At 42.3% G+C, this 23,160-nt stretch overlaps 1 protein-coding gene across 1 annotated transcript; it reads left to right on the top strand.

Annotated features, from left to right (window-relative positions):
• Positions 1–343: 343 nt before the first annotated feature.
• Positions 344–19,122, top strand: CKMT2 (creatine kinase, mitochondrial 2). Its single transcript, XM_065745181.1, has 11 exons — positions 344–403; positions 4,558–4,630; positions 6,728–6,897; positions 8,936–9,134; positions 10,251–10,346; positions 10,579–10,800; positions 13,015–13,100; positions 14,622–14,745; positions 15,845–15,979; positions 17,056–17,181; positions 18,904–19,122. Exons 3-11 carry the CDS (start codon positions 6,749–6,751, stop codon positions 19,021–19,023), a joined length of 1,257 nt encoding a protein of 418 aa, XP_065601253.1. The 5' UTR covers positions 344–403; positions 4,558–4,630; positions 6,728–6,748; the 3' UTR covers positions 19,024–19,122.
• Positions 19,123–23,160: the final 4,038 nt, after the last annotated feature.

The following is a 23,160-nucleotide window of genomic DNA, read 5'->3' as shown; positions in this document are numbered from 1 at the left end:
CACACTATGTGGTTGCTGTGTTCTAGGCATTGTGATATCATCTCAACCACACTATGTGGTTGGCAGTGTTCTAGGCAGGCCAGGTGAGAGGTCTGGCTCAAAGGCTCTTCTCTGGGCCCCTTGGCTGAGGCTGTGGTCCTGCCTGTCTGAGGAGTGTGTGCTGTCATCTAGATCACACACACCCTTCTGCCACATCCTGCTCCATTCCCCAAGGGCATCCTTCTGAGCAAAATGTCATTCAAGTAACCGAGGCATTATAGGATTGGCCACCACAATTATTTTCCCTTCCCTCACCTCATTCTGTCCCTCTCATATTACCTGGACTTCTCTCAGCCCCAGCTCGTGGCTCCCCTCACACGCCGGGCTCGCTGCAGGCAGCAGGACCTCTCCCTTCGGCTGCAAGGTCAGTCCCACTAACGGCATTGCTTCTCTCGCAGTTGTTCCTGGCACGAGGGCTGCCCCATCCATCGGAAGCGCCGCAGGACACAGCGTAACGCAATGATAGTTTATCAATCCACACAGCTCTTCGGTGCAGGAGGAAATGCATCAGCACACCGTGCAGCTGCTGCAGGGGCTAGCCCTTCGGTGCCGGTTTTGAAGAAGGGCAAAATCAGCTCCTCCGATGTGTAACAGCAGTTCAGGGAACACGATAGCTCTAGGAGTGGTTTGTGGGCGGGATGCAGCTCTGTGTGGTGAGCTTATGTTGTGCAGTAGTGTCTGACTGCTCAGAAGGGGCCCAATGATGTGCAGGGTTTGTGCCCAGTCCCACCAAAAGGGGCACGAGGAGAGTCCTCCTGCACACAGTGCTGTGTGCCCGGGCCAGCAAGATGCATGCCAGACAAGGGACACAGCTTTTCTGTATCTCCTCTGTTTATAGCAATGGATTGAGGTGTGCTTTTTGTTTCATTTCACTGGGATGATGAGATTTCTATACTCGCTCACAGGGCTGTGGAATTAGGAGTGGAAAGGCTGAACTGTTGCTCATTTTCTGTAGAGGTGGTGTGTGCTGTGGTGAGGTGCAGTCAGGAAGATGCCTGCACCGCTGCTGTTTCTGCACTCTGGACATCCAAACTTAAGCCCTCCTTGGTCAGAAAGGCCAAGTGCAATGGGAAACGGGGTAAAAACACCTCTGATACTGCTGATAAAGATTTAATGTTTTAATTTATATCTCATGCTCCGAGCAAGTAGAGTGAGGCAGCAAATGAAGAGCAACGTCAGCTGTTTTCTGAGCATCTAAAAATGGTGTCTCCTGCATTTAGTCACTTGTGACATTTATTGCAGAAGTTTTGGAGGTGCCCACAATGTCCATAGAAGGGCAGAGCAACCCTTCCCTGGCATCTGCAAGCTTTAGCTAGGGATAACTCAAAGGCATAGCTTCTCAGAAATAACAGACCACCTCTGCTGATGCCCATCTCCGCTGTGTGAACTTTCTGCTCCCCACCGTGTCAGCGCGACCCAGCAGCTTAGCAGTTTGAGAGGCACATATACATTACCTGCATGAACTTTGGCTACGACTCTGCAATTCCTCTGAAATGTCGCTCGGGGTCACATGGTGTGGCAAGTAATACCACCCACCACCCGTCCAAACATTTAATCTTGTTCTATTTCTGGAAATGTCACTGTTGCTGTAACCCTTGCACCTTCTTCCCTTCCCGGCTGCCTGCGCACGTGCTGCCCGCTGTGAAGTAAGGGATAAACAGAGCAGGAGTAAACAGAGCAGATGCTTCCTCTTTAGAAGTTCAAGAAAGTAAGGGGTTAATAGCAAAGACATCAATTTGTCTATATTTAAAACAGTATTAAAGTTTGTAAATTCCTTAGAGGCAAACAAGATGCTTTGTGCATCATCCGTAATTGACACTCCTCTCAAGTTTCCAGAAGCTTCACCTGTGTGCTGGACACAAGGCGGCCATGTGCAAGATGACCTGCTGGGAGCTGGGCACAGTGTGGCTGACCATCAGCACAACTCAAGGGGTGCTCTGCAGCCTCGGGCCCCAGCAACAATAGGAGCTGTAGCATGGATGTGATCAGATGTGATTACTATATTTTAATATTGGCTTGGGATCTGGTCTGTGAAAGCCATACTTCTTTTGGGAATGGACCCTCACCTTTAGCAGAGGCACTAGTCTAGGTGCATCACAACAAAGAATGGTTTCTGGTTCAAGGCCCTGAAATAGGCACTCTCCAGATTTCTTCACCCCAACATTCATTCTTTGGTCACCAGTGGTCCCAGCTCCTGAAATGACACTTGTTTCCCCTCCAGCACCAGCACTGCAGCAGTGACTTCTGCAGTATCTTGCAGCTAGCTTCTGTTCTGAGTCTACACTCTGTGTGAATTCATTTACCCTGTGTGGTGCTTATGTGCAGGAAATTGGACCAATTCTGCTCAGCTGTGAAGAAAACTTGGGTTTGGAGACAATGAGTGATATGTGCTGCATGGTTTCATGCCTGTTACTCTGTGCCAATACTGCATTCCCCCTCACAATCACTGCTTATGCTCTCAAGAAGGCTTGTAACAATTGAATTAAACTGTTCACCGTAGGGATTAACATGTTACATGGAAAATATGGAGACAGAATGTTTGAGTGAATTGCTCTGTTTCTTCTCTGCTGTAGAACAGTGTTTTTGCATACCCAGTTAAGTCCCAGTGACCTTGGAAGCAAAGCTTCAGAGGATCTGTGGTTGCCCATGACAGAGTCCACGCATCAGGACTCTATCCTTGGGCCAAAGGCATGAGTAGTCCCAGAGGGATACAAAAGACTTCTCCACATGTTGTCATGGTTGAATACTAGGAAAAACAACTTAGAAAGTGTGGTGATGCATTGGAACAGGCTGCCCAGGGAGGTGGTGGAGTCTCTGTCCATGGATGTGTTAGACAGACATGCAGATATGGCACTGAGGGACATGGTTCGTGGGCATGGCAGGGATGTGTGACAGTTGGACTGGATGATCTTAGTGGTCTTTTCCAACCTTGATGATTCCATGATTCTGTGAGGCAAAGCCAGTGTTGTTACTGTCTGAGAACTATCTGAGTGGCATATACATGGAGCCTCATGTTACGAATTCTAAAATTTGTTTTGAAATACACAAAATAATATTAGTCAGTATTGTACCTCAGTAGTTGTGTACAGAACCATAAAAATTATACATTGTCTGGAAACTGAGGAAGAAACATCCAGAGCTTGTTCAGATGCACCTCATTCTGTCCTATGTGTTACTAAAATAAAGTCCAAATTTACATCTGGTTTATGGTGCATGGAAAGAACCCAAAGCTTGTGCATTGCTGGTGCAATTATAAACTAAAGTGGAAATCTGTAAATGATTATTGGAAACTAATTAAAAATATAATTATTCTACCTTATTATTATTATTATTATGTCTTATTATTCAAGCTCTTCTGCTTCCTGGATAGCATTCCCACTTATGGGGAAAGCAAAATTAATCAGTGAAAAAAAAGGATGGATGTGCAGTGAGTTCAGCTAAGCTGGTGCCTGCTGTTGCAGAAGCCCACTGTCAAGCTAGGCCTCATCCTGTGCCAGTGTCCATATCAGAAACTGTTCTTGTGCTCCTCTAAGCCCAATCCACACCAGGGAACATCAAACCCTAAGTGATTAATGTGAAAATATGATAAAGCAGTGATGCAAGACATAAAAAGAGAGCAAGTCACTGTGTAGCTACACATAAAGCAAATATTTAGGAGAAATCTCTATAAGAAGCTGACAAATTTTATAGCAAAAACCAGTGACAGTAACTGATGAGCATAGGCAGGTGAGAAACAAGTCAAGGGCTGTGTTTATTCGTACATCAGGCTGATGAGCCGCTTTGCTTTCTCCTCCTGTCTGATGGACCTTCTCCAGACACTGGTGCCTCCTTCCTGCACCACAGCAGCTTGGGACAGTGCTCAGTTCTACCAGGGGATAGACCTGACAACTGAATTATTTAGACACCATGCTATTTCTAAAGGAGAAAATAAGTGCAAACAAGACAAAATGTCTTTGTTTCTTACCAAGTGAAGAGTTCTTCTCACTGTGTACCCTCATTGTTTAAAAACTCAACTTTCAGAGCTGACTGCTGAAGTTGCCCACCAGGTTCTTGAGTCAGTCAAGTTGTGCTGCCATTATTACATGTGGACTGCCCATGTAACACACAGCCTGGGTTTGGTTGGTTCTGCAGTGTTATGCATGTGCATTTATACTCAGAACAACAGCCCTCCCTAACGGCAAATCCTATTTATCCAATTAGGAGATTTGATAGAAAACACTGTAGACCTCTTTCCACAGCACCCCAGAAGGTACTGTCCTCTCTGACACAAAAATCCAGCTTTCTTGCTCTGCCAGTCCCTTCACATTCACCAGCCACCAGCAGCAGTCCCTGCACAGCAGTGCCACACCAATGCCTCCCAAGGGCTGAAATGGCCATGGCCTTTTCAGACAGTAAACAAACTGCTCAAAGCACTGTATAGTCTGGGGAGGAAAATGTTATGAGGTGACATACTGGGCTGAATTTGTACCAACAGGTGTGCAGGTTGACAATTTTAAACAATAACTTTTTTTTTTTTAGGTAGTTCTCCTACACATACTGTGGCATCTCCAGTGTTGGAGGCTTTAGGAGCTCTCAGAGAAGCATCTGTAAGGTAAATAAGAGGCTGCCTTGGGGAGTGGGAGTCTTTTCCATGACCCAGAAAAGAAAGAGTGTCGTGGGGAACAGGAATACTTGGTGGATGACAACATGGTCCAAAACAGTGCACCAACACACACTCACGTGGCCATCTAAATACACCCCTCATGCAATTCCTATGGTTTAATAAGATTGGATTAAGTGGATTGGATTGGTCCCTTGAAGTGATGCAGTATTCAGAAGGAACCAAAAAGACTCACACCTGATGTGTGCCTGGGGCTGCTGGAGGGATGGGGTCACCATCTGCAAAGGGACATAGGCACAAACTTTGGGTTTTCAGGGAAACATTTTGACTGTAGGCCAATTCCATGCAGTAAGGAAGGCATGTGTGAAGTGGAACTATAAGTACATACCGTTGTTATGAAAATACATCATTGTTTCTGAGACACTGAGGGATAGCACTAGTTCTCCTCAAATTAGTCACAAGCAAATATTTCCAGAGCATGGGCTACATACAGAAGCTGCACTGCAAAAAGTTGCAAGAACCATCTGCTAAATAAAAGGACAGAAAAGAAGTGCAAAAATCTCTACCACAAATACTTGGTTTTGATTTCCAGTCCTGCCACATCTCACTTTGTTTTTAGAATAGCTGTGAGAGCCTGTCCTGCAGCTCTCACCAAAATGAAGGCATTGATGGAGCAGGTCAGAGGGGCTCCCACACAGAGCCTAAAGGGAATTGGCCTGCTGGAAAGCTGTGCTCACTGAAAAGAAAACCAAGTGCTTTGAGGTGTTTAGCTTCATATGAAAAAATTATGAAGAGATTATACAAACTGCATTTATAAAGCCTTGACAAAACAACAGCAGCATGTCTTCCTGGAACTCCTCCATGTAAATTTCCCAAGCAGGACTTGTCAGAGCCCCTTTTGAAGAAGTTTCCTTCGTCAACACAACCTGAAATTTGTGTTACTGATTTAAGCAGAACATACACCTTCTCAGCAACCCAGTCACTTGCAAAAATGCAGAATCAGTTGCATTCTGATTCTGGGAAGAAAAAAAACTGCACTCTCTTCCTCAGAGTTCCAGAACATGCGAGTTTCTCTGCTAGACTGAGATATCACTTGTGCTGCAAACTTAATCCCAAACTCAAGGCTGAGCTCTGAACGTGTTGCTGGGAATCGTGAAAAAATAGGGCACTCAGATTCCTAAGAGGTATATAAAGCCTGGATAATCTCACTACAGACTCAAATACCCATCACATCTGTCCTTATTCTAGATATCTGTGCAGGACACACGGTGTAAAGACAAAGGAGTGTCTCCCTTTGTCTTGAAGGAAGACAGGTCTCCATTTCTTGAGAGACTGGGAGTCAGAAACTCTTATCTGTAGTGTGCTTCTGCACCTTGAGGCTTGAAGAAGTCATTGAAGAGTCCATGACCTCTGTTGTACAGAGCTGCCTACCTTTGTTTTGATTTTTGCTCCTATTTGATGGAATGTGCTGTACATTGGAAAAGATAGTGAAGAGTTGACTTCTATCCCCATTCCAATGCCAGTCAGGGCTTTTTTTTCAAGCATGCTGAACACTCCTTCCTGTGGTGATTTCTAGCCTACTCCAACTTTAGTCCTATGGGAGAAAAAGCACAGTGTTTAACAGGTCAAGGGAATGCAGAAAAGGCACAGGGGTTCTGTAAGTGACAGCGCTGTAAGGAAATTCATTACTGTCACAACCCATCACGTGTACCTTACTGTACCCACTGGTCATCGACAAGATGTCTCCAGATAATGTTTTGTGGCTATGGAGCAAACTAAAGAATTTAATTAAAGCCATAAGTCATGAAAAAAAAAAATACACTGGTTTAGATTTGTGTGCTCAATACAGAACTAAAATCCAACTGATTTCCAGCTCTACTAAAGGAATCTTTCCAGTCTAGATAATTCTTGGATTCAATAATGCTACATAGCTAGAGAAACACGGCAAACACTAACCATTTATCTGAACACACTATTACAGTACAAACCTACAATAAAAGTAAATTGCTTCTTTTACAGTGATACTGTTAAAATTGATGCAGACTGTGAGAGGGCTTTGAGTTGATGTGGGGCTGCTTTCTCTTCCAGAGATCGCATCTTCCAAGAGGGATGGCTGCAACCTTTGGTCGTCTCCTGGCTGGCCGTGCCACTGCTGCACTTTTTGCAGCGGCGGGCACAGGGATTCTCACCACTGGGTACCTCCTCAACCAGCAAAATGTGAAGGCCACACAAGTGAAGAGGAAGCTCTTCCCTCCCAGGTGGGTGCCAATAGGCTAGGCATCACGGTGAGCTCCGTGGAGGAGGAAGATCCTCATCAGAGCGGCAGAGTCCTCATGCAGCCTTGCTGTCTGTGTGCCTGAGGACTGACAACCTGACAAACAACACCCTTTGCTGGTCACCTCAGTTTTACACCAACAGTGACTCTCAAGACAAGAAAGCAGGGGTGTGTGATAGTATCAGCACTCAAAAAACACATTGCCAAACAGTGACAAGCCTATGAAATACTTCAAATTTCTGGTGAAACACTAAATTAGTCCTGTTTTATCACATCAGCTATACAGCACTGATGGGACTGGCTGACTGTACAGACTCTATCTACCATTAGGAACTGCGAGCATACTTACATCATTCAAGTAGCAAAAAGTTCCACCATGTAACTAAAGCATTTGAAATATTCCTAATTCTGTTGCAAACTGGTTGGCTGACAATTAGAAACTAGCTACAGACCTTAATGTACAGGTTGACTTTGCTGGTGATGTTTGTGAAAAACTATAGCAAACAGGCTCTGCCAGGCTCCTTTTCCTAATTAATGGATAAGATATTAGTTAAAATAAATCCTAATAGAAAAAAAATGTATCAGACAAAAGGTTACAAGGTAGGTGGGGTCTGATTTGATTGCAAAAATGCCTTAATAAGCATAATATCTTCATTTTATGGAGAACACTGAGTTGAGTGATGCAATTAAAATGCTTGAAAGAAGTGATACCTTCCAGAGAGGCACTGACAAGCTTGAGAGGTGCTGCACCTATGTTGGAGCAATCCCAAGTGTGAATCTTCTGGGTGAAGAATGGATTGAGGCTAGCACAGAGAAGAACCTGTGATTGCTGAAAAGCTCAACAGAAGCCAGCACTGTATGCTTGCAACCCACAAAGAAAACCATATCCTGGGCTGCATCAAAAGAAGTGCTAACAGTGACTCTCTCCTTCTACTCTGGCCTTGTGAGATCCAACCTGGAGTACTGTGTTCAGCTCTGGGGCACACAGCCTAAGATCATGGACTTGTTGGAACAAGTCTAGAGAAGAGCTATGAGGGGGCTGGAGCACCTCTCTTGTGCAAAGAGATTGAGAAAGTTTAGGTTGTGAAGCTTGGAGAAGAAAAGGTTTTTGAGGGACCTCATTGTGGCCTACCAGTACCCAAAGGGGTCCTACAGGAAAGCTGAAGAGTGACTGTGTGTCAGGGAGTAACAGGATGAAGGGTAATGGCTTCAAAATGAAAGAGGAGAGATTTGAGTTATATGTTAGGAGGAAATTCTCCCTAATGAGAGTGCACAGGCAGTGTGGCACAGTTGCCCAGAGAAGCTGTGGGTGCCCCATCCCTGGAGGTACACAAGACCACATTGGATGGGGCCCTGGGCAGCCTCAACTGACAAGGGACAATCAGCCCATAGCTGGGGTTGGGACTGGGTGGGCATTAAGACCCTTTCCAACCCAAACCACTCAAAAATTCTATTATTCTATGATTTTCCCTGGCTTAGAATATGGTTCAGCTTTACATAAACAATAATAATACAAGTACAGAAACAGCAGAGACTGTGGATGAGTTTGCTTCCCAACTGACAGAGACCAGACAGTCCCACTGATATCCATACAGCTGTGGAAGTACCTTGTCTTAAAATTACAAACCCTTTTTCAGCTACACTTAATTCCCTTCCTACCTAACAAAACAATGTTAGAGCTTATTTATTTCTGACTAGGAGTGTCTCAGCAGGGACTTGATGGGGTTTAGTACACTTTCAAAGCTCATCAGGATCTATTTTGTGGCTGCCCCAGGTAGCAGAAAGCTGCAATTCAATGTGTTCATCTGTGCACAGTTTGGGGCATTTGGAGTGACCCGAATGTTCCTCCCCTCCTAAAACTTGTTGCAATGTATAAAAAAAGAACTAATTTTACTTTCAAATCATGCAGTATACTTCATACATCATGAACCCTTTAATAATGTTGTGAACTGGCAAGGATTACTGCTTAAAGTTACAGTATTAATTCCTTGGGATGTTTTTGTTTTTTTTTTAATCTTTAGTGCAGACTATCCAGATCTTCGCAAGCACAACAACTGCATGGCTGAGTGTCTCACCCCAGCCATTTATGCTAAACTAAGGGACAAGCTGACTCCCAGTGGCTACAGCCTTGACCAGTGCATCCAAACTGGGGTGGACAACCCTGGCCACCCTTTCATTAAGACTGTTGGCATGGTTGCAGGTGATGAAGAATCCTATGAGGTAAACTGCTTTCATAAAATTACTGTGTTTGTTGCTGTTCTTATGGTCAATAGTTGAACAGTGTAGCTTTAATGAACTTTCTGGCAGAGTATGCACTCTTAAGATAAATAATGTTTCAGAGAGTACATGAGAGGCAAGCCATGTTTATAAAGACAGTGTTTTGCCTACTCTTGTACATTAGAAAATGCACACACAAGAGGCATTGCTACAGGTGCCCTCTCTATTGCAGAGAAAGCCAATAAAGTGCAGCTGCTGTACAGCAATATTCTACCCGCCTCCAGCAGCTGCCCTTCTTCCTTCTACTAAACTTAGTTTATGGCAAAACTATGCAACCCTGAGACACACAAAATGAAGGTAATGTGTAAATTGTATTGTAGAACACCTAAGGCAGAAATGAAATGAAATGAAAATGTCTTCTGGGAACTGCCAGACACCTTTAAGCTACAGCTATTGGACCATGACAAAAGAAGAAAATAGCATTAAGATGGACGGGTTTATTTAACACTGCATTAGTAAGAAGAATAGGAAAGAAGAAGAAAATTCTTATTTTTCTCGACCTCTGCAGCCTGCTTCCTTCAGCCTACCACAAAATGTTACCCATTATTATGCAGTCTCTTAACAGCTGGGCCATGGAAGATGGATTGAGACATCTGGCATTCTGGGTTATCAGCTCCTGCAGTTCAGTTTTTTCCTTTAGATGTGGTGGCTGCTCTCAAAAGCTCCTGTGGCTGCTGACCCACAACTGAATGAAGGTGTGGTTGTGGCTGCAGCTGGCACATGTGACTCTAGCAAGGACCATGCTGTTGGTGCTGCATGACCTAAAAGCAGGAGGCAAGCTGCCAAGATACTCTGTATATTCTGGTTGTCACCACATGCCATACCTATCAGTGGTAGACAAAGCAGGCTTGTAATCTGCAATTTACACCTTCATTTTGCTGTGAAGATCAGCAATTGCTACAGAGCACTGTCTAGGACAAAATGATCTTTTCATATGTACCACATTTGCAAAGTTTCCTGTTTGTCTATGCCAAAGTGTTTCTCCTGTGGCTGAGGCTCATGCTTTTGACTGTTTCTGTGGTGCTGCGAGCTCACAGTAGATTTTTCTGACTTCCATAGGTGTTTGCTGAGATTTTTGACCCTGTCATTAAAGCAAGACATAACGGCTATGATCCACGTACAATGAAGCATCACACTGATCTGGATGCATCCAAGGTAAGACAGAAACAAAATAATAAGGGAAAAAGATCAGGGCGGATCCTCAGAATTATAGTATTGCTGCTGTAGTCTTCCCTCCACGGTTGAGGACCGTTTGGTTACTCTGACACCCCCTAGGTCAAGATCCCCAAGTAGAAGGATGTCCCTCATTTTGTAGGATGGAATTTTTCTTTTAACAGTGGAGCACAACACCATGTACGAACCATAAAACCCCACATTCTTCCTTCAGATCACCTATGGCCAATTTGATGAGCGCTATGTCCTCTCATCACGTGTGCGCACTGGCCGCAGCATCCGTGGCCTGAGCCTTCCTCCTGCCTGCACCAGGGCTGAGAGGAGAGAGGTGGAAAACATCGTGGTCACTGCCCTCTCTGGGCTGAAAGGAGACCTTGCTGGAAAGTACTACAGCCTGACCAACATGTCTGAGAGGGATCAGCAGCAGCTTATTGATGTAAGTATAGCTCCAGAGCTGTCACTGTCTACACTTACCCTTGTTTATTTTTATCTTCACCTTCCTTTAGGGTACATGCCTTCCTGTGTAGTTAAGGATGATAAGCGCAGTGCTAATCCAGTGGTTATTGGCCTACCAATATTTTTAACATAATAGCAAATTATCCAGGGTCTGTGTTTTGGCTATACACAGTGTAGCAATGTACACATGTGTAGGTATGTGTACGTATATTTCAGATACCAAGCTCTGTGTCGAACCAAATACATCTGTCTGCTGTTGCCACCTCTTTGGACAAATAATGAGTAAATTCAGGACTTTCCTTTGATCATTTTCTTGATCAAAGATTGATATTTCCTATATTAATAACCACTTTAACTAAAAATGTTACATATTAAAGCATTACATATTATTTGCATTCCAGACTGTCAGGGTTGGGGCTTTTGGCTATAATTAAAACTACATGAATTCTAGTTTCTCCAGAATCATTGTAGCCCAATGCATGCTGATGGCCTTTTCCCAGTCTTATAAACATGCATATGGACTTGAAATGTCAAAATAAATTTTCATTGTCATACAGATGGAAACATAAAGATTTTCACTACAGATTTGGTCACCATATGTCATTGTTCTGAGGTGGTCAAAGTTTCCAAGGGCTAACCTGGCATATCATCTTGAAAACCCATTTATAAATAAAAATAAAAACAAAACAAAGCAACACAAATATAGAATGTGAATTTGAAATATCCAAAGGAAGCTCTGTACCCTGCCAGTTATACTTATGACACAGTCATTCATTACATCAACCCAAAGGCAGCTGATGAAGTAGCATAACTATTTATAGCCCTACAATCAGGTGTCATAGTCTGGATTAGCCAGGAGTTATGAATTTATGTAAGGTCAGAAATGTTTTTTATTTAATGTTCTTGGTGACAGGTTTATTGACAAGATGTTAGTTACCTTTCTGGGCTTTACTCCATTGCTCTTTTCAACAGGAGAAAGCTCTTCAGAAAGCAGAGATCAAAACAGGGCTGTGGAAAATAAAATTACTTTGAAGTTTAAGGTTAAGTTTTTGGGGAAGTGGAATAGGTTCATTCATTCAACATTTTGTCTTATTTTGCTAGCTTTTCCAGTAGTGTAAGTTTATAAAAATCAGGGGATTGAATGTTGTGACCCCAGGTTTCATCTTGAGCTCACAACACTGCCTGCTCCCTAGAGTACTTTAGGACCTCAAAACTCCAAGGTGTACTTAGAGCTTGCTGCAAGTGTTCAGCAGGCACTGCTTGATCTCTGTAGGACCAAATCAGTGCACTCAGGACAGAAGGCATTGAAGATTTGGGCTATTGGCATGTATGGGAAAGTAATGACACTCAGCTGCTTACCTGAAAAGGATGACTTTTCTCTCAGGCATAAGTGCAGAATAGGGCAGGCAGAGGAAATAAATGTTTTATTTCTATGGAACTCTATATCAGTTTTCTCCTGCATGATTAAACTAAGTCTGCACTGTCCCTATCACAGAGCATTCAGACATGGAAGCCTAAAACCCTCCACTAAGGGAGAAAAGAAAATGAAGTTTATTAGCCTGTATACCATGTTGTATTTATCCTGGATAGCCTCAATATTAATCTTAATTAAACTCTGGGGAAAAAAAATATCAACCACATACAATATGTGACAAGGCAGTGTTTGAGGAATTGAGAACTAATATTTTTTTTCAGCACACACATTAAAATCTTACCTGCTTTGGAACAAACAGACATCCCAGTTAAAAGAAAATTGAAATATGACAAGTTGGAGGCACACTGAGTGCTAAGTTTATTAACACTGGAAGCAGCATCACTGCTGAGGAGCTACACAAGGCTGTGATGCTAGAGGCTGAGCCCACCATAGGGCTACCTCTTTTCAAAACTAGCATTGAATATTCTGCAGACTGTAAGGGCTAATTACCTTCTCCTACAAGAAGTGCTTTGGGAAAACACTCAGACTGCCAATACCATCAAGAGCCTGCAAGATTCAGGAAAATTCACCTGAGTAGTATGTTTTAAGCTTCCAGAATGAACCAGATCCACAGGGTACGCTATGTCATTTACTTGTACATTGATTGCCTTCATGTAAAATGTACTGATACAACATCATATGCTTCCCTGAATAAACCTGAATTTTGTTCTCTTTTCTCTCTCTCTCTTTCTCTCTCTGTGGACCCATTTCTGTGGCCAGGATCACTTTCTCTTTGACAAGCCAGTGTCCCCTTTGCTGACATGTGCTGGGATGGCTCGTGACTGGCCGGATGCCAGAGGAATCTGGTATGTTGTGTGGCATCTGCTGTGTTTTAAAGATTGTATTACTATTCCCCTTGCTTGTATTAGCCTTGCAGCCATGCTGTCCTGATACTCATATTCAGTTGCTTTTTAAAAGAAGTTTTCTTGCTTAATTAAAATATATATGTATCTAAGAAAGAGCAATGGAATGAGTAACACCTTTACACACATAGAATATTTTCATAAATCCCCTAATAATATCAGCACAACACTGCTACATAAGCATGGCTCCTTCTTCAGGTTTTATCTCCATCTTTTTTTCAAGTTAAAAATTTCATTTGGGGAAAGGTTTGTCAGTCACCCTGGAACAAGCAGATCTGAGGAAAGGAAAGCAACTGTAACAGCTGTTACTGGGAACCACTGGCCATAACAGCTGCAGAACACTGCATCACAAATTCCTGCCCCCTGTCCCAATAGACAGGGTGCTTTATCCTCTCACAGAGCTGAAAGTAACACTTCCTCTCCAAATAATCTAGGCAAAGATGGGATACAGCAGAAGCTGAATTTCCCATTTTCTTCTAGATCTGTTCCTCCTTTCACAACAGTTGATAGGTTTTGTGCACAAACAGAATATTTTCTATGTATATTATGAAATAATAGCTCCCAAATCAGAGCTCACTATCAAGAAAACAACAGGGGTGTCTGTGCACTGCATCTGCATCTCCACTAGCAAATGTCTATGGATTACCAGATGTTTTAATTATGAAAAATTAGGCAAAAAGGACTATGAGAAGTCATCTAGATTATCACCTTGCTCTAGTAAGGGTCAAGACTTTTAGAGATGTCGAGTTTTGATATTGGAAGAAAAGAGATCTGTTCTCCGCCCTGGGAACACTGGATTGTGTTCAGCACATCCAGAACTACTGAAACAAACTAAAGCCGCTTTCTGCTCAGGAGCAGGCACTGTGAAACCTGACCACTCATGTATACTGATGACCTGTTAGAAATTCATGAGGATTTTTGTTCTGATGAACTTCAGATCTGTTTCTTGGTCCTCATATCTGAGAAAAAGGCTTGCTCCAAAAAGATGATAAATTTGAGGCATTTTTTGCTGTTTCTACAAACAGAAAAAGTACCAGCAATGCAGACACAATCCAGTGATCCCAAGTTGAATACAACTTGGCTTATTTTACATGTAAAACATCTGTTAGAATGGAAAGAAATCAGTAAGACTGAAAAGTATGTCAATGGAAATTGAAAAACACACCATTCTCCTGCAAGAAAATGTATAGAATTCCATTCTGGAATTTGTCTTGCCTAGAAAAGCTGAGCCCAGAACAAGGTGTCCTTGTTCTGGGAGTATTCCCACCAGCCTCAGGAACAGCAGAGGCTCAGTTTCAATGCCATTGGTCCCACAGCTTAAGGAGGTCACGTTCCTCTTGTCTCATTCCTCACTTTACAGAGCAATGTCACTCTGCTGCACTCCTGAAAGACTGTGATAAAGGTGAGGGTAGTAAGAATGGCATTTGTCTCATGTTTTAAAGTAACATTTTTCCTCTCAACCAGGCATAACAATGACAAGACATTTCTCATCTGGATTAATGAAGAGGACCATACCAGAGTGATCTCCATGGAGAAAGGCGGCAATATGAAACGGGTGTTTGAAAGATTCTGCCGTGGCTTAAAAGAGGTAGGAACTTGAATTTGTTTTTCCTGCCTGTTTGCTATCGGGTTGTTGTCAGCTCTGGTTACCATGGCTCATACTGAACTGGCATTTCCAGGGACAACAAACTGAAGTAACAAAACACACTGGAGCAGTTAAAGAAGGGAACAAAAGGAAATTGGTAGCTGAAGTGTTAAGAAAATAAACAGTCAGCTACTCCTAAAGACAAAAACAGCCATCATGTGTTGGTACACAGGCTAGAACAGTTCTGTTTAGACAATTTGGGAATGGCTTCAAGCTGGCTGCGTTAGTTAGCCCCATGTGCAGCTCAGACACAGAACGAGTTTCTTTAACTGAGAAAAAGGATTATACCTAGTTCCAGAAGCTAAGTAGCATAAAAAGGTGCAGTGGGACAGGCGAGGTGACTGAAGGCTTTTCTGTGCTACTCCTTTCCATCCTTCCTGGGTGGGTTGCCAGAGCACGTGAAACACTAAGGGACATAGTTGTCTCCAAAACTGGAACAACGTTCACATAAGACAATCATTTCTCCCCACTGAGGTCCCTGTCACACCTACTTCATCTGAACTGTGGAGGAACAGATTTACATTTAGGAATATGCAACTCAAGTATCCTCCCCTGAGAATCAGGCACCATTCAGAAACTGATGCAAAAACTCACTGTAGCTCCACTTATTTGTTTGTTTGCTTGCTTGACTGACTGATTTTCACTCCATAGCATTTGGAGCTTTGAGGCTTGTGAACTGCATTCTTGCCAAGATTAGAAATGCATTGCAAAAGCCGTAATTCTGGGGTGAACATATGACTTCATGGGCTAAGGCTATACGAAACCATCACAACAGGGAGCTTTATGATGAAGTGACCAAGAATCTGCAAGTTAGTGACAGTGAAGAAATGCTTGTATTAGTCAGTGGAGACCTTGGCATTTGGTGTATGCAAATGTTCCCATCAGGCATGGAGCAAACTGTAATCAGGCATGTATTTGTGCATTAGTGAAGCTCATCAGCAGCACAGGCACATTAGGAGAAGCATCTCAGGTGTGAGGAAATATCTTAGAACTTGACATCTATGTAAACCTTTCTTTTCACTCTCTCTTTTTATCTTTGTAGGTTGAAAAATTAATTAAAGAACGAGGCTGGGAATTCATGTGGAATGAACGCCTTGGGTACATTCTGACCTGCCCTTCCAACCTGGGAACTGGTTTACGAGCTGGAGTCCATGTCAAGCTGCCCAGGCTTGGCAAGGTACAGAAGTCATTTAAAAGGCCAGGGACATAAATCATCTCCTCTGATTCACAGAGGAACAAATGACTTACAGAGGAACAAATGCAAAGTGACAGCTTGCAAAGGCTCCATATTAGTATGATATGTAACAAGGTCCCAAGGATAATGCATGACTAACTGAGTGAACTTTTATTCTGCAAAGTATTGTATTCATTACAGAAATTAATATGCTCAGAAAGCAGTGCAAAGACAGGCTGTAATCCATGGGTGTCAGACCTTTTGGCTTGCCTGAGCTGCACTGAGTGAAGAAGAATTGTCTTGGGCAGCATATACATGGGTTGCTCTGAAAGTCATGCCTCCTATTTATTTCCATGGGAACTACAACAGATACAAAGAGCACAAGAACATTTCTTGATAGGACAAACTCTGATTCTGTTCATTCCATTTGAAAAATACACAGGTTGTATATTTCTGTTCACTGAAAATGGAGTCACAAACATAAACTGATGATTTCTTTTAGCAGTTTGGAAGCCCGCTCTCAAATTCCTTTATCACAACATGTTATGGTTTTATGATTTTTGTTTTGATTATTGATGTTATGATGTGGAATATCAATAATACAACAAAAATCGTAAAACCATAACACAACAGAAAGCAGGGCTGCATATGTTTCATTGTTCAGAGGACTGTGTTCAGCCAGTGTAACAAAGTGCACACATTTACATGCCATCACAGAGTCAGCACTGCATTGTACTTCGTGTCCTGGTTTCAGCCCAGACAGGGCTGATCATACACTGCTGAGTGGTTGTTGTGAGCAGTGGGTATGTGGCCAGGGCCAGGTCAAGCTGCTTGGTGGGGCTGAGCTTCTGCCACAATGGTGTGGGCAGAGGATGCAGCAGGGGTTCAGCTGAGACATGTGCAGCCTGCAGGCCATAGGTTGGATGTACCTGCTGCAATCCATGGACTGAGAAAACTCTGTCTCTGCCCGCGCATCTGGACATGATACACATGAAGTCATCATGGATAAGAGCATTAAAAGAGTTCAGCACAATGCACAGGTTAAAAGGCTGTAAGCACAAATCTGTTTCTTCTGCTAGGATCCCAGGTTTCCAAAAATCCTGGAGAATCTGAGGCTGCAAAAGCGTGGCACTGGAGGTGTAGACACTGCAGCTGTAGCAGATGTGTATGATATCTCCAACCTGGACCGCATGGGTCGATCAGAGGTAACCTTTTATCTTCTCTTTTTTATCCCTTACTTCTTACAGAGATCTGAAATGATACAAATCAGTTTCCTTTCAACTGGGTTCACTCTGGTCTTAAATCAGCTCAGTGGAACTGTGGTGGCTTGTGTTTCTAAAGCCAGTGAAGATGCTTACAGAACAAAAAAATATACATGTGCATCAAGTGTTTGCCTAATGTTCTTGTTATGGTAATGAGAAAAAAAGAAAATTGCTATGAGAAGGCAGCAGAAATGTGACCTACTGCAAAATATCAAGGAGAGCATTAAGGATTGTGTCCTCATCCACCAAGGGAATTTGGTACAGAAAACAAGACAGGATTAATGTGTTGTTTTCCTTTTACTATTCACAGTCCTGCACTTTCTCCACACTGTGTGAACAGGATGAGGTCAGTCCTTTCTCTCCAGAATAACAGGAGAAATTGTTAGTATCTTCTCATGTCCTGTGTCAAATTGAGCAGAGGACATGAGAGTTGGGCTTCAACTGGGGAAAAGCGTGAATTTCAGCTCTGAATTCCCCCTGCTGTGCTGCAGTCTATGATGAGTTTATCTCAAGCATTTTTGAAGTTATTTCAGTTCAGATGTGTGTTTGTTGAGCCAGACAGTATAAGAGACAGAGCCAGATCAGGTCAGGTCTTACTTCCTTATTTACATATGTCCTTAAGGGGCAATTGGACAGGACATTGAAAATTAATTTATTTTTTTAGTAAGCAGTTAAGTTTCTATGGATCCAAACTGAAACATTCAAAAGCAAAAAGCTATTGAGCTTATTATTATATGCTCAATATTTAATATATATATTATATTATATATAAAATTGTTTGTATTTTTGTTTTGTTTCAATTACTGGTCAATGCAAACTCAATACAAAATTTCTGTTTTCCTGGAGGCTGCTAATTCAGACCTCTGATTTCCCAACACAGCTGGTCTATAACAGACAATAAAATAAACCACTAAGCCACTGACATGCTTCATAGCAAAAACAAATCCCTTGAAAATCAGTGACTGTAGAAATCAAGAGACAATGGGATTTTGACTTTGCATTCAGTTTTAACAAAAGCCGTTAAAGGTTGTTAATGGCCCATCTTGTGAAAATTAAGAAAAACTGGAACCAAAGCTTGCTGGCTACAGTGACACTAACAGTGCCCCAGAGCCTGGAGAAAGTCTGATAAGAGTGAGACTCCTGGTATGCTTCTACGATTTGAAAAGATTACAAAGACACCACTGCACTCAGCCGTACAGAATTGCCAGTTACCATGCTGCTCTGGGCCTGAAGCTAACTAATCCCATCTCTGCCAGTGTAAATCAAGAGCACCTCAGCTGAAAACAAAGGAGTGGTAGATGGTGTACAGCCAGCATGAATTTGGGATGACGGTCTTTTCTTTCAGAAATGTGGCTTCTGGGCTTGATGAACCATCACAGCAAAGCCAGCATGCCGGCCAGGGTGGGTGGGAAATCCTTCCCTCAACGAAGGAAGCTGACAAATTATTGTGACAGGACATGAGCTTATGGTGATCTGCAAGGGAATGCAGGGTCCTGATCCATGTCTGTAAAGATGTTCATGTCTGTGGTATCACGTAGCCTATGTGATCTCTGTGCTCTCCTTGGGTCCAGCTATGATCATCGTTGCAGAACAAGTCAGTTTTTTCTTTCTGCATTAACAGCATTATCTAAAGCTCTTACTACCTTTTTTTTTTTCTTGCTATAGGTGGAACTAGTCCAGATTGTCATTGATGGAGTCAATTACCTAGTTGACTGTGAGAAGAAACTCGAAAAAGGTCAAGATATCAAGGTGCCACCACCACTGCCACAGTTTGGCTGGAAATGATCAAGCTGCTGGCTCGTAATTGGCTGCCCTTCTGACAGAAAGGCACCTCTATAACTCTGTATAAACAGCTTGTGTAATAAAGCACTGGCTGATACTAAATGCCTCTTTAAGTGTCTGGTTCCAGGTAGTCTTTGTAGGATGCACCCAACACAACCACCTTGGTGGTACACTCTTCTGTGAGGACAGCTTCCCTTTCTTTCTTGACTAGGGATAATGAAAGTTCTAGTTTAATAATGCAAAAAGCATAATGCAAAAAGAATAAGCACTTAATTTTCATTCTCAGATACATTTCTCTCCAGTTTCCACCCAGGCAGGTGCTGGGAAGTGTTTGTTTTTCCCTTTGACACAATAACCATAATAGCTAATCCAATGGCTTCAGTAATAGAAGTCCAGCACTTGACCCATCAGCAGGAGCTCATCAGTGTGTCTGTGTAGGAGCTGTCACTTCTCCACCCGGGACTGATCTGCAGACAAACTCCTTTATTATGTCATCTCAAACCCTCAGCCTTCTATAGTTTCAGAGAATTCACCAGGTCACCTTTCAAATATTTCCCTCAGGCCTTTCCATCTGGCTTTTGGCCTCGGGCTGCAGCAAGCTGGCCAAAAAAAAACAAAAAAAAACAAACAAAAAAAAAAAAAAAAAGGAGCTAAAACAGTTTGCTGATATTATGCATCCAACACAAGGGCTGCCAGGGGATGCTAATCATTATATAAGGTGTTTAAGGATCTACTTAGGAGATGCCTTAAAATGTACTGTTTGTGTGTTGAACAACTGGGTGGAAAGAACAGCAGACAGCAACTGCCCCATTGCTTCTTCTTAGCATATGAAAACATACTCAGTGTTTCACAGTAAGCACATTGAAAACACCAGTTCTCTGACAAACAAACTACAACCAAAAAACCCAGAATAAAAAAATAAAAATAAAAATAATTAAAGTTATAAAAATTATGATCCAATGGGAAGATATTAAAGGTTTAAAAAGCTAGATTGCTGTAGCCCTAGACATAAGATAGTTCTTGCTTCTTATCTTTAGTTTTCCCATTACACCAATTCTGCAGTGCTCAGATCCTTTTCTGCCAATAAAATTCCTTCCTGATAAATTCAGCCACTGATTCTCCATAAATCTTCAGAAATTAACTGATTAAGTAGTCCAAGAAGAGCTATATGCCATGCCTTAAGTAGCTTCACAGTCTTCTTGACGAACTCATTGCCAGTTAAGGATCACTATAAGCAAACTTCCAAGCCATGCCTCATCGCAGCCCAGCAGTGGTCCATCAGGCTGCTCATGCAAGGTGGCAGGGGAGGCAGTGCCAAGGGGATGTAGTGATTTGTGGAACAAACTCTATAACTCGAGTAAGAGTTATAAAGCAGGTATGTAATTTGCCAGTGGGTGCGAGGGAGATAATTCTGCCCAACTCACACACTGTCACTTAGCAAACAGCTACTTACAGCTTACAGGTATGGAAACACAGAAGCACCTAATACATATTTATAACCTATCCCCACTTTTTATTACATTGAGTTCTAGAAGGATCTCTTCAAGCTCGTGCTTGTGCAGTGCCTCCTGGTGGTGGTGGGCTGGGGTCTCAGGGATGAAGAAATCTTCACCTTCCTTGTGAACTCTCCATGAACTCAAGCTGTGTGCAGGCACAGTCCCACTAGACTGATGTTTACATTCCAGACCATCTCTTATCAGTAAACTTCTACCAGTAAGTTCCCTCCCTATTGACATCCAGGGTCTTCAAGGCCTTCACTAACAAGCAGTATGAATCCCAGCAAGCTAAGTCTATCCTTATATGGCATTTGTTATAATGAACCAAGTCCTTCTAAGTTTCTAAGTTTTTCCCCTGCTAGTGTATGTCTGCTTAGTGCTCATCTTAGTGCAAGGGGTACTTCCAGTTTGGGTATGCAAAGGGAGAGAAACACACACATATATACCTTCAGGATATCAGGGACAAGCTCTGCACCAGAGGGCGGTGGGCATGGTCACCCTAAGGCAATGGGCACAGCCCTGAGCTGATGGCATTCAAGGAGTGTTTGGACATTGCTCTCAGACATAATGTGAATTTTGGTGGTCTTGTTTTGAGCCAGATGCTGGAAATGATTCCTTTGGGTTCCTTCCAACCTGGGATATTCTATGATTCATTGAAAAAGGTTGAAACATTCCTCTGCTTGCTAAATAGATTCCTACACCGCATGCAAATGACTGATTTCTGTGTATTAACAGTCAGGTCCTGTGTGACTAAGTAAGCTATTGAACAGTTATGCTGCCTGGAGCTGTTCAGTTTCCTGGTGAGTTATAAAGGTTCATCCACCACTGAACTGCTGAATATGGGCTGTTAGTACAGAAAAACTGCACTGCATTGGGGGATATACAGCAACAGTCTCTTTTTTTCCTGAGAAATAAAAATAAAATATGGGCATCAGAGTGGCTGACAACTCACTTACTTTGTTATCTTTGAGTTTTGGCTTTTTTCCACTCATTGCTGTTCACATAACTCATGGACCAAACAAAAAAAAATTAAATCATTGTTACGCAAGCTCTGTGTAGGGAAGATGTTGGTGGGTGGGACTGTGTGTGCTGAACTGAATCATTTTCTGAACTGTGATTTAACAGCCTAAAAGCCAGGTCTGTAGCTTTGACAGCTGTAATTGCTTTCACTCATGATACTCTACACCTAAAATCACTCCCTGTCTTAACAGAAGCTGACTAGGCAGACCTTCAAAGTTCATGAAACCATCACTCTTAAGAGACTGATACACACCTGAGTAGAACTGGTATATTTTTTCTCTGGAAACAGAATAAAAAAAGGTGACAGATGACACAGGGAGTAAATTACAGCTAATATTTACATTGCTTTACTAGTATTATCTGTTGAAATGTAATTTAAGACCTGCCAAAATAATTAATGTTCGTCTTTCTACTCTAATGCCTTTTACAGCTGATTTTCAGCTTAGGGATTAATTAAAAGATTAAAGACTTTACACAGCCATTTCTTTTGCCTGCAGAGATGCTTGCAGACACAGTCCACACTGAAGCACACTGGATATACTGCAGAAGCCCTGCTAAGAAAACTCTGTTACCTGCCACAAGAACACAGTGTACTGCTGCTGTTGATACTGCACTTTTAATAGTAAGATTATTGCAGAAGAAGAACCACAAAGTTATTTTGTTCACCTATCCATTTTTTTCTGGGGAATCCATGGATCCAAGAGCTTTCCACATAAAGGGAAAAATGTCCAGGACTAAAAAAGTGAATTAACTTTAGTTTATTTTTCTTGCATCTGTGTCTTTATTTGATATAAAAATGTCCACAACCTCTTTGTCTGCATGTGTGTCTTTACCAAGATATCTGTCTTGGCTCTCCTTCCAGTTTTGTAGGTACATTTTCTGAATGAGGTGTTCTCCTCAGTTATGCTGACAGTCATGTGTCAATGGAGGATGAACAGAAATATAAGGAAAATTTATGCCCCTTGTGGAAACCAATAACAACCACATAACAATTAGTTAATATATGTATTCTTAAAGCCTAAAAGGACCTGCATGTTGGTGAGACTGTCTAGCTAGTTAAATCTGAATCACCAAGTATGGATACGTATATGTAGAGCTGGCCTTCCCTCTTCCAAGCCAGAAAACCATCCCAAACTCAAACTACTCAAGAAACCGAAGATTAATTACTTAATTCCCAAAACTGTTAGTGCAAGATCTTGAAGGTTTATCTAGCTCCCACTGAAGTGAAACAAGAGATGCCAGACAAGAGTTAGGCATCCAAATACCTCTGGGCTTAAAAGCAACTGACTGTTTTGCTTGGAACTGGGCAAATAACTGCACAGACCACTGAATCGCACTCTGTAGAAACAAAGGACTTGTATTTTATTGATGGATGGCTACATAAGTAAGACTGAAATGTTTAGAAGAAACATGAAGCACCTTCCTTTGACGCTTAGCATGCCTATAGAATCTATGCTTCCACATTTACTTCAGCTTGTAATTTTGGAAACACCATTTCTTTTTTTTCTGTGAAACACAGCTTTATTCAAAATGCTCAGTGCTCTAGAAGGAAGGGACCAAACAGTTGCCAGAGAACAGCAGAAGAATGGATCAGCTCTTCATTCTTCTCAATCTTCTACTAGAA

Source organism: Cyrtonyx montezumae, unplaced genomic scaffold (assembly GCF_038088225.1).
Source record: "Cyrtonyx montezumae isolate F1298 unplaced genomic scaffold, pur_monq_1.0 scaffold_34, whole genome shotgun sequence".
NCBI classification, from domain to species: Eukaryota; Metazoa; Chordata; class Aves; order Galliformes; family Odontophoridae; genus Cyrtonyx; species Cyrtonyx montezumae.
This window is presented reverse-complemented; position numbering and strand designations above follow the sequence as displayed.